Source organism: Choristoneura fumiferana, chromosome 21 (genome assembly GCF_025370935.1).
Source record: "Choristoneura fumiferana chromosome 21, NRCan_CFum_1, whole genome shotgun sequence".
Lineage (NCBI taxonomy): Eukaryota > Metazoa > Arthropoda > Insecta > Lepidoptera > Tortricidae > Choristoneura > Choristoneura fumiferana.
Genome location: NC_133492.1, coordinates 15,025,628 through 15,038,240, shown reverse-complemented (window position 1 = coordinate 15,038,240; position 12,613 = coordinate 15,025,628). Strand labels below are relative to the sequence as shown.

At 37.6% G+C, this 12,613-nt stretch overlaps 1 protein-coding gene across 1 annotated transcript; it reads left to right on the top strand.

Annotated features, from left to right (window-relative positions):
• The first annotated feature begins 745 nt into the window (after positions 1–745).
• Zip88E (Zinc/iron regulated transporter-related protein 88E) lies at positions 746–12,486 on the top strand. The gene is made up of 4 exons (XM_074104479.1): positions 746–1,829; positions 8,682–8,891; positions 10,918–11,074; positions 12,195–12,486. Exons 1-4 carry the CDS (start codon positions 1,272–1,274, stop codon positions 12,203–12,205), a joined length of 936 nt encoding a protein of 311 aa, XP_073960580.1. The 5' UTR covers positions 746–1,271; the 3' UTR covers positions 12,206–12,486.
• Positions 12,487–12,613: the final 127 nt, after the last annotated feature.

Below are 12,613 nucleotides of genomic sequence, written 5' to 3'. Positions count from 1 at the left end.
TGAGTTCGAAACGCGTGAGCGTATCGTGGAGGTGATAGTTGGGCTTATGTGATGTGTGTGTTCTTATGTTACAGCAAGGACGCGGAGGAGTTGCTTGAACCCTTGAACACACATTTGTTATAGACGTAGCTATTTTTATTTTTTAACCGACAAAAAAAAACTGGGGAGGTTGTGAAGTCGACGCGTATATATATTTTTTTTAATATCGCGGTTCAACAAGTAATTGTTTACAGTTCATGGCCTTCCGCAAAGTAACGCCTGATTCAATAAATTAAGATACATTATAATCCAACGGCCTCAGATTGCCTGAATAGATATACCTACACAAACATATAATTCAAGTAAGTGTTCAAGTAAAATTGTTGAATGGTGATATAATTTTGTATAATTTTTTGCAGATGTGTAATTCAATAAGTATGAGTAGTTCTGTATCTATTTTAATAAAGTAAAAGTGCACAGAAGAAGAAGTAGTCTTACAGACTGTTGTATAAAAATAACAAACAATTAATGTTACACCGCATCAGCAAATGTGCTAGATTATATGATAAGTAATTAATGTAAACTATAGTACCCCTCTATTGCTAGATAACACGCTGATAGATAACAAATTGAGATTAATCATACAAATAGAACGGCACTATCACATGTAGCTACTAAAACTTCCTCTTTGTCTCTTAACCATTTAATTAAGATCCCCAACCTTCATTTACGCGGAATTTTTCGCTAGCAGTCTTAAGTAGTGCGAAATTGGACAGGTCTAGTTACATTGGCCGTTCTTTATGTACAATCTAATGATTGTTTTGCCGTTGCGTCCTGCATGAGTCATGTGAATTTGATTCTTATTTCGCAGGAACAAAGTGAGTGGTTTAGTTTTACGTGAGTAAAAACAGTTTTGTGCGCGTATGTTTTTGATAATTTAGCTCCATTATTAATCCGCCGCCGCGCCGGGTAGACATGTAAAATGTTATATTACCCGATAGCGTTTAGTATTGAAATAAGTACGTGACATGTGAGGATTGTGTTTTGACTTTGATAACAGTGTGTACAAATAGTACAGATAACCAATAGCCTTGTTTGAAACCTGTGGCAGACGTGTTCTACCGGCGTTAGGACAACCATGTTTTAAAAGTTGAAGTGAAATAAAGAGTATAAATGAGAAAAAAGCACAAAGAAAAAAAACAAAAGACTATTACTCAAAGAGAGAAATAATAGTTGGACGGGAAGAACATTGACACAAAACCAGTGGCATTTAAAGAAGTGGAGATTAAACAATGGCAATGGATATCACAACATCGAAAGCTATAGCCATACTGGCTTTAGGACTTGGCTCCTTCGTGACGGGCATGCTGCCTGCCTGCATATCAGAGGGAACCAGACAACGAAACCCTTTAACAATATCCTGCCTTCTCTGCTTCGGAGCAGGAGTTCTTCTCTCAACTTCCCTAATCCACATGCTTCCAGAAGCAAGAGAAAATCTCCCGCAGTACTCTGAACTTCTTTTATGCCTCGGTTTTTTCATAGTTTACTTCGTAGACGAACTAGTCCACTTCTTCTACGGCAGAGGAGGGATTCATGACTATCCAAAACCTACGTATGGGACTGAGCAGACGAGCTTGCTCCGGCCTCATGAAGACTTGAGGGGGGGTGATGGGGAACTGGACACAAGGGAGAGGTGTTGTGGAGATACAGATAATCCTAGGATGTGTCATGTCAGCCATACTGCACCGTGTAATAAGAGTTCTTCTGGTTTCCTTGGGTTGCTCTGTGCGCTGTTCGTTCATAGTTTGCTGGAAGGATTGGCCATTGGTCTGCAGCAGAGCTCGGCTCGGGTAAGAAATATCTAAGTTCAGTTGCCATCATAAATATCAGAGCTGTCTAGAGCTCAAAAACGTTCGAAAATGTTCTCATGCGATTAACAGTATGGTTGTATTCAGACATCACGAATACAGCTCCGATATTTATGATGCTGGCTGTATATTCAAATGACGGCATCCCACTAATACTTATTATAAATGCAAAAGTTTGTAAGTCTGTTTGTTTGTGTGTTTGTTTGTTACTTCATCACGTCTATTCATATAACCGAATTCTACGCGGACGGAGTCACGGGTAACGGCTAGTATAAAATATAACATACAGTGCCAAAAGCATACCTATTCATATGCAATGCCGTGCCTCGATTAAAATATGCTTTACAAAATCGTGTTGAAATTTTCTGTCGCTCTTTCGCTTTTACTTTAAAAAACCGTGTATTGATTTTGTTATGAAAAGCACCACTGACGAAATTATTCAGTGTAAGTATGAAACCAAACAATAAAAAGTATGAGTGATTGATTAGGTGAGTAGACGCTTGTATTTGTTTAACGTACTTTAAATTTGAGGCTATCTACAGCGTTTATCTGTTTTATTTAATAAGTAATGTTACGATGATTCAATCAAACAAAACGATTAAAATGAAACGTGTCTTCACAATATCGCATTGTAATTAAAAAATATTTTGAAACGATTGCGAATGCTTTATCGAATATAAAGTAAATTATAATAAGTTGCTCAAATCAGTAGCCTTTTTTGTGCAAACTACTTTTCTCGCAGGACTCTCGGAATTCAGGGTACTTTACTTATTCTGTTACTACTCACAGAATAAGGAAAGTACAGAAGCCTCACTGCCGTACAAAAATGACTTTAGGCATAAGAATCGTGCCTCTCTGTCCATCGCATAACTGGTATTCACACACACGCGGCACGTGTAGTGGAATAGCACACTCTAGGGGGCCCAGACATCTACTTGTAGCGGAAAATAAAATCGCAGAGTGAGCCGAGCCTGGTGTAGTCTAAGCTGCCAAAATATCACAGTATTTTTTCCCCTAAAAGAGATAATTGACTCTTATTTTATTTTAATGAATAGGTAAAACTTAATTTATTTAAAAATCATTATAGTAACCGATATTAAACTATATCTAAAAAGGCCGCCCCTTTTTGTCTTAACTTCATAAGTAACAAGTCATGGTGCACAAAATGGCAAGTTGATATATTAAGTAGGTATTAGAACTTATAAGGGTCGCAATTATAATCTAAACGTAAATTATAGAAATTGACAAATTTTGTTCGTCGAAAGTACATATTTCAGATATTTGTAATAAACTTCATAAGTTTGTATTTGCTCTGAGAAGGTTAAGTAGTACTTGCTCAAAAGATGTTGCACTAACAGCTTACCACGGTTACGTAGCTTCTAAGCTAAGTTATGGGGCAACTCTGTAGACCTAAAAAAGGCATTTGTAGCTCAGAAGAAATGTGTAAGAGCTGTTTGTAATACGCATTTTCAGGCCCCATGTAGACCTTTATTCGAAACCTTAAAAATACTACCTCTACCGTGCATTAAACAAATAGCGTTATTTGTGAGAAACAATTTACATATGTTTGCTACTCAGGGACAACAATTTCCTAGATCGACCAGATATAAAGATAAATTATACCTGCCTCTAGCAAGATCAAATGTCTTTAAACGAAATTCGTTTTACATGACAATAACAATTTTTAATCATTTACCAACACACATACGACGTTGCCCTAAAAATAAATTTAAGAATCTTATTACTAAGTGGCTTCTTGAGAAATGTTATTATTCCGTTCGGGAGTTTCTCGACGAAGATTTTAAGTGATATTTATTAATTGTAATTTATAATTTGCATCAAAAATTAATTGTATGAATTTTTTGACATAATAATGATAATTACATAATTTAAATAATTAATAATGATAATTATGAATGTACCCGCAATGAAATATTAATTGGTTAGAAAATTGAATTTCTTATAAAAATATTGCATGCCTAATGTAGGTAGAACATAAGCACATCCTGATTCGCGAAGAACTGTATAATTTGTATCACTGTGTTCTGGCAATAAATGACTTTGACTTTGTAATTTTGTGCACCATGTAGCTTAATCTTTATTCGGTTTCATTAAAAGGAGGAAGTTCTATGTTCGGCTTTTTTTGTGTCCTACTAATATTATAAATGACAAATATGCTTATGTTTGAATAAACGTCTCCAAAGCAGTTTGAGTATCAAATTAAATCTTGAAATAATCTTATAATGTTACTCAATCACGATATAACAGCAGAGCAGATTTACATGACACTGCACACATGCAGCTACACAAAATTCTGGATAAAGGCGCTGCCGAAGAACGTTAAAGTTTCTTTACTTCGTCCGTAAACAACAAATGGCGTTGTCTGAGCAAACGTTGTGCTTTTAAAAAAAGGTTCTAAGATTATATTGTATTTATAGTCCTCGTTAAGGTACCCTCAAGGTACCTACCTATTTCTAACGAGAGCAAAGTCGAGGGTTGAAGCTAGTTGTTTAATAAAAGTAGTTTTATTCATAGTTATTAGGTATTACTTTATCAGAATTGATACTCTTTTTGTTTGGCACGTGAAATTCAAAAGGAATAATTTCCCACGATTGTTTGACCTATTTAAACGAACAATAGATTTGTTATCTTATCACAGCACAGATTAAAGCAGCGTGCTAACTTATGACATGCGTTACGTGTATGATGCGTGTATTCTGTACACTAACTGCAGGGTGTTACGTAGGACGAATGGTTAAATCAAGCTTGGATTGCCTAAAGTAAAATTAACTCAAGCTTGGGTTGCCTAAAGTAAAACCTAACTCAACTTTGGGTTGCCTACAGGAAACGACTCAAGCTTGGGTTACCTAAGACAATGTTTACTCGCGCCACTGGTACGTAATGATTTTATAGACCAGTGTAAAAATGGTTTTCAGTTCCAGTAGGTTTTAACCACTTGATTACCAACTAACCCACCACCGTATGGTTACTCAGTAAGTAATGTTTGTTACTCTTTATTGTCTACATAAATAAAAGTTGTGTTAAGTACAAAAGACTTATCCCTGCAGGGATTCCTTTGAGTTTGACAAATCATTTGATAAATGCATATATCTCAAATACCTGAGTTATGGATTCCTTTGAAAATCTGATACTCCACGAGTCATGGAAAATTTTGCAAACCCAATATCACATCGCGACAAGAGTTAAGTCTGTTTTCTTATCGTTATCTACCGTATAGCCCTTCCCGACCCATATAGATGCGACTTTTAAAGCGTGCTTTGATAACCGCTGATAAAGACTGTCCACGATAAAAGCCGGGCATGCCTGATCTGGTGTATCTGTAATGAATGCTAATGTTTTTTAACTAATTAGTGGTTATGAAACTACATAATAAAAATATAACCATTAATGAAAAGTTAGGGCATCTGTGAGTTTTAGCTTTATATATTAGAGTCTAATAATTAGACTGTGCCTAAATTATTTTGTGCAGCGTCTTTTGACGGTCTTTTCTAGGTTTTTATGTATAGTTTATATATTTTTTTAAAATTGGACAATCCACTTTATAGCTTATTATCATTCTTTTCACGACAGCTAATATTTTTCGAATTGACTGCAGATTGGGGTAATTTGGAAGTGTTTTAACTTTGGTGAATTAGCCTTTTTGACAGAAAATGCCTCCCATATAAAAACTAGTTTTGGGGCTAGGATTAGAAAGTTTTCCTGACTCCCCCAAGTAGAAAACAGTTACATCGTGATTTTTATTGGAAAGGTAACATACTAATGAGCGTAAAACAGCTTGTGAAAATATAAATACAATTGTGGCATTGAAGTTGAAAATTAGTGAAGATTATCAAAAAACGCTGTACAAAGTAATTTAGGCACAGTTAAATACATAAAGCTAAAACTCACAGAAGCTCTAACATTTCATTGTGATAGTATTTTTATTGTGTAGTTTCATAACCACTGACTATTACAAAGAAGTGCTGCTTGAAAATTAGCATTCATTACAAAGATACACCAGATCAGGCATGCCCGGATTTTATCGGGGACAGTCTTTAATGCAGAGATTGGTTTCTGAAGGTCAGATATTTTGTTACTTTTTATAACTCAGTTACTGAAGCTATGTTGGCATTTAACTTTGCCCAGGGTTAAGGCTCAAATAACTCTAATGACAAGGTCATTTATTGAAATACGTTCAGAAAGGACATAATTGTAAAGAAATGTTTTTAGTTGAGCATTTGAAGAAGACAGAGGAGTAATACAAAGCGTGAATAAACTAAGCAGACCCTACATCCATTGCAGCTTAAGAACGATATCACACAGGTGGCGATTTGGGGGCGATTTCGCCACGAGTGTACAACAGGTCATTGCTTTAATCTGATAGTGACACAATCCAAAATCAAGGGAGCGTTAAAATTTTACTTTGATTGAATAGTGACATATTTCAAAATGTACCTACTGCCCTAGAATTTAGAGTTGTGTCACCATCAATAAAGAATGCAATGAAGAATATTTGTATTGTATTGTATTGTATCAAAAAGCAGCGACCCGGGGTTGGTATCATTTCGTCTAAAAAGCAGCTGGTATACGTAGCAAATGAGCAATTGGTCTAAGTAGCAAGTGGTCCAAGAAGCAACTGGTCTAAGTAGCAACTTGTCTAAGCATCAAGTGGTTTAAAATTCTTTGACTCAAAATCGACGGAGCTCCTCTTCGCGGAGCTCCTATTCCGAGTGGCTGAGGCGCTTCGCGCCTTGATGCAACTCTAACCTAACCTATGTTTTTTCAAGTTTTCGACAAAACCAGGTTAGGAGGACCAGTTGCTTTTTAGACCACTTGCTACTTAGACCAGCTGCTTTTTAGACCAGTTGCACTTTAGAACACACACAAAATGATACTAACCCGTATTATGGCGTTCTAATAACGCAGCGACCTCGCTGTGCGCTCGCGTAAGCTCGTTGCGCGTTCGCTTCGCTTTTAAACTTGCCCCGAATTGCCAGTGTGAATGCTCTTACAGGCTGTACTTTGACAAGTGACGGGTACGCGATCCCCTTGTTTTTACATTCAAAATCAGTCGCATTAGAGCATGCCATCAAAGCTCTTATAGTAAAGTAAGACCAGAAGCAGTGGCAGTGGCTGAAAAAATCAGCATGAATGAGATCATAACATGGTCGGCTCGGCATGAGTGGCTGTGCGATGTTTTGTCATTGTACTCGTTATGTCAAGTCGCCCTTTGACATGGACGAGAAAAAGTCATTAGTGCTAGCCGCTCTTTGTCTCTAGTCAACACAAGTGTAGGAACGAAATTGCTCCACAATACAAACTTAAACCTGTATTAGAGATGACGTGGTCTTGGATTGTTGGCCTCTTCGAGATGCTCAGAATCGTGCAACGAGCTATGGAGAGAGCTACGCTCGGAGTTTCTTGGCGCGATAGAACTTGGAAAACAGAAATTTGCCGAAGAACTAGAGTCACCGACATAGCTCGATGGATATGCAAGTTAGTGGTAGGTATTGGGTGGGCCACATCCCTCGAAGAACAGATAACCGTTGGGGGAGAAAGTTTCTCAAGCAGGGACCGCAAAACCTTTATTCCATGCAGATAACCAAAAAAATTGGTGGAACACTTCTTCTTCCTTCATCTTGTTTCTCTTATGTAACCATAATATCTTACACAACCAGCACGGGTAGGGGCCAAATAATTTTAGGTCCCGGCGCTTTGCCCGCTGCTGCCTGGTGCGCTCGCTTCGCTCGCTCGTAGTAGTTAAAATTGTACCTTAAGCTCATCCTCGCTTTGCTCGTCGTCGTACCTTATTTTAAGGAACCTAAATTGATAGGAAAATTTACCAATCACCCCGAAATCGCCGAAATCTCTATGATGTTCTTTGATTCGTATCGTACCATCCCTCTCACTGTCGTATTAAATAATATAAGCGTCGGCGAGACGGTACGATACGAACTTCAATTTTCGAAATTCATAGTAGCCCTACTGTTTATAACTAGTACCTGTGGTACATAAAGTTGGCAATGAGTTGTACATGTTTCACACATTTAACCAGAAACTGGCAAGCAAGATTTTAATGTCAGTAAATTCTAAAGGCTAAGAGGCTAAAACTGCTTATTAAAATGTAAAATACAATGTCATAATTATTATATTAAACAAATCGATAAATAAATAAATAATTCACATCAATCACAATCGCCATCGTCATTCAACGAGGGAATGCTGCCAGCCTTTAAGGTACCATGCCACGGGGGCACTTTGAGATTTAATTTAGTAAGTTAGGTATTTAGTTTATAGTTAAGTTTTACTTACTTATGGTTATTTTTTCTTAATATTCTTTAGTCTCGTTTAATAATTAAATTTAACTTTGAATTCTTTGGAAGATTATTGGAATGCTAATATGACATCAGTAGTGGCACAAAGAAAGAAAGAAAGAAAGAAAGAAGAAAGAAAATAATTTATTTATAACAGCAATTACCACGCAATTACACATTAAGGTTCCACCTGAAAAGCGATTTAGTTTCCTAGACTGTAAACAAATCAACTAATTTACATAATAATAATAATAATAATTGGCCTTGACATCTTTTGCAGATGATCTAAGTAGCATCGCGACGACACTTGCGCTCGTGACTAAAGGCCGATTCGGGACAGGATCCCCCGGCCGCACATGCGACAAGTGTACTCTTTACATACATATGTTTAATTTACATAAATTTCACTCTCTCCAAAACAAAACTTCGTTTTTCGCTCTTGAAAAACTCCAGAACATAATTGTGGGACAAATCGGAACTGTTAGACTATCCATCTTAAATTCCCATGTTTCCGTTCCAGGTCCTCTTGCTCCTCGGCGCAGTAGCCTCCCACAAGTACGTGGTGGGTTTCTGCCTGGGGGCTGAGCTGTGTGCTGCTGAGCGGTCGCTGTGCGCTCACATTGTCAGCGTAGCTCTTTTCGCTGGTGGCTCAGCTGCTGGCATCGCGCTCGGAGCTGGCTTGGAGTCCGTAAAATCTGTGCAGGATTCTGTTGCTGTGCCCATCATGCAGGTAATAATAAAACGCAAGACTTTTTACTGATTGGGAGCTAAGCTGTGTGCTGCTGAGCGAGTGCTGTGCGCTCAAATTGTCAGCGTAGCTCGTTTCGCTAGGTGCTCAGCCGCAGGCATCGCGCGTGGAGCTGGCTCGGAGTCGGTGTAAGCTGTGAAAGATTCTGTTGCTGTTCCTATATATCATGCAGGTAATATTAAAACACAAGACTAACTGGTTCTTAAGGTAGCCTCCCATAAGCATTCGGTAGATTTGTGTCTGATGCTGAACCGTGTGGTTCCGAGCGGTCACTGTATTTCATTAGCGTGCCGTTGTTTGAAGGTGGGTCTCTCATGCTGCCTTGGAGTCCATGAAATTTGTGTGAGATTGTGCATTGTGTACCAGGTAAAGTTGAAGATTATTAAGTGATATCCTCATGGCTAGCAGAATCACCCCTAAGATAGAGCCAGTAAAGCTAATAGTAGAGCTAATAGTAAATCTGATAATATTTTGTCGCATAGAAAAGCTATTACTGGGTGAATTTCTACTCTTTAGGGAGTAGGTACGGTTTTGACAGTTTTCATTCCGTCGATGATACCGCAATGCCTGCGTACTCGTAACCTAAGTACAAAAGTAGCAATTCAAGATTTCATGACTGTTATTTACGAGTATAATATAAAGACAAATATATTTTTAACGCTCTCCTGCAAAATTTGTCTCAATGCACATATGCTGCATTTGTCATTGTTGGTTATACCTAGTGCCATCCACGAAGACGTGTGATTTTGTCAAAATTAGCCATTAATGACATTGTAATTAGAACCACGGCACGCGTCATCGTGAATGAATCTACCCATACACGGAATTCTTAATAAGTTCTAAATATCACGGTTCTTATGATTTGCTAAATCAGGTAAGTACGGGTCATTTTATATGAATAATAATAACAGTATATAAAATGGCAACAATAAGAAACAAAAGAATAGCTTTCCAGATGTTTACGTTTGCCACTTTGAACTGTCAATTTTCATGTGTCCCTGCACGAAACTATTACACTACACTTATATACTACTAATTTACAACTAAAAAATACGTAAGTACGAGTACGCGAACGTAAAAGGTGATCATCGCAAGACGAGCGAGCTAAAATCAAAACGTACGGCACCGACGGCAGCGCAGCCTTTACTAAAGAAAACTTAATCCTCCTTAAATTATCAGTGTGTGCGTGCGGCGGGTGCGTGCGTACCGGCGCCAACCGGCGCGCACACATTTAAGCCGCGCGATATACTTTCGTTTGCAGTGAACTTACTTCTCCTCTTTTTACTATGGCTATGCTCTTCACACTGCCGTCATGATGAGAAATACACGCCATATCTAATCGATTGCAACGTCTTGCAACTGCAAGTAACCTTTTCGACGCTACACCGTGATTGTTACAGTGTATTGTTCTGTCTTCAAACTCAATACCATTTTTTGCAATGTGTCTTCTGGTTACGACATGCTGTCCGTAATGTATTCGTTCGTATTTGATAATAATGTCATCATCATTAGTATAATATCATATGCGATATAACTATCATATCGTTTATCTTTAGATCATAGATGACTTTCGAGTGCTCTGACATCACTGTCTGATATATTATTGCAAAATTACTATTTGTAATTCAGTAGGTATCGTTAATATAACTTTTTTCTTGCCATTTAGAATTTTGTGTTGTACGAAATTTTTCGAGAAATACTCAAACTCTTGTGGGTCATCTTCATCATCTGGAATAACATTAAGGCTAGGTCATTTTTATCCCGCTATTCCCATGAGATCGGGATAAAATATTGCAATTTCAACAGCCAGGTTTGGAGAAACGAAATTCACGACAGTCTATTGACTTGATTTATGGGTCTATTGAATTTATTAAATCGACGATTCAATTTTTAAAAATTCTAATGGGAATTTAGTAAAATTCGGAAATTGAGATTGAGCTGCTAGTTTTATAATGGTTTATACGTGCGAAGTCGCATTTAAATAACTAGTTGCCTCATACATTTCCAGGCGTTGGCCGCTGGTACCCTACTGTACGTGACAGTAAGCGAGGTGCTGCCTCGTGAGCGTGCACGCTTCCACGAGCAGAAGCGAGGAGGTGGCGTGGCGCAACTTTCCGCCGTGCTGGTCGGGTTTGCTGCCATGTACGTCAGCACGAAGTATCTCGGTAAGTAACTGCAGTATGGAGCATATATTCGTTAGGGGATGTCATGGGGTCGTATGTCCAACAGTGGACGTCCTACGGCTGATATGATGATGGCAACGCATTCAGTGAAGCACAAGAGTAGGTATGGTACGATCTAATCTAAGCAGCATTAGTGGTGACCCATCTTCCATCTATCAGTGCTAGTTAGATAAAATGGTACAATGATAAATGGTACAATGGTAGAATGATAAATGGTAGTAGTTCAGCATAGTACTAGAAACCAAACAGTAAAATAATTATTGTACAATTGGAAGGGTGCGAAGTACTAGGTGGGGGTAATGAAATCTATCGCAGCGCTCATGGTGGCCAAAAGTAGAAATAGTTTAGATTAAAATCATATTTAATACACCTTAAAACCGTACCATAAAAATATCGAGCATGCCACAGTGTTGCAGTCCCCGTTTTGTTCGGAAAAAAGGGAGGACAAAGGTTTCCGAAAGACAAAACTGCCTCAAAACACAGACATTCATTGCCCCGGAACGCATATATGCAATAATTAATTTCAGATATTGCAAAATATTCACAAAATTATTCTAATTATAAACCCGCGTAGCTCACCCAAAAACTATGAGATTTGACATTTCGGAGACCTCATGCTACACTAGCGCCTCTAGTGGCGAATTCATACGCGATAGCCCTCATTGAATGCGCCCTGTGTAGCTTTCATACTAGTAACGCCATCTGTGATAAATTTTGGCACTGGACTGAATGTTGGTGTTGCCAGCTTGAAAAAAAAATTAAGATGGAAAAAATCTACTTGTCGCTAGATGGCGCTGTTTCAACACTGAGAATTTTCCGACAAATTATCGCTAGATGGCGCCTTTTCCATGAGGTCCGTTGAATTTACAGTTATTGCATGTGATTAGGTCATTTGTTTATAAACTAGTCCCAAATGTGACACAAATATTGTGAAATCAACCTCACGGTACTACCGCCATCTGGAGATATTCCACTTGTTAGAAAACCCTCATTGGATCCTCACCTTATGTAATTTTAAATTAAAAGCAAGTTACTAATTTACCAGTTTTTTTAGTTTACGTATTTTTTTTTAATAAAACTAATGTCTTGACATCTTTTTCAGATCAGGACTGAGCTCGAAGCGGGATGCAAATAAGTAAAGATGAAGCACATTTTTTTATTTAAATATGTAAGATGTACTTACAAAAAATGTAGATCTCTATGTTCTTCATCTCCATTTTTTATTGTTTAAGGGTACAGCGTATCAGCATTTTTTTTAAATAATCTTAAGCTATGGTTAACACTATTTAGGAATTAAGTATTAAATAAGTTAAAAGTGACGAATATTTCTTTAAGTTTGATTCAGACGACGTATCATTGTAGCGAACGGAAAATAAAACAATTTCTCTGTTTCATTATTTTTTTATTTCATTTTTGACGGCAACAATAAAGTGTAAAATATTAATGATGCTGGACAATATACTGTATTTTTTATTTATTTACAAAATACATGTGGTACGTATCAGAAGCAATTTATTATGT

Bases quoted from the DNA above. Each gene is read 5' to 3' on its own strand.
- Zip88E (XM_074104479.1), top strand. From the start codon at position 1,272: ATGGCAATGGATATCACAACATCGAAAGCTATAGCCATACTGGCTTTA. The intron at 1,830-8,681 runs GTAAGAAATATC...TTTCCGTTCCAG, and splicing joins TGCAGCAGAGCTCGGCTCGG to GTCCTCTTGCTCCTCGGCGC. The intron at 8,892-10,917 runs GTAATAATAAAA...ATACATTTCCAG, and splicing joins TTGCTGTGCCCATCATGCAG to GCGTTGGCCGCTGGTACCCT.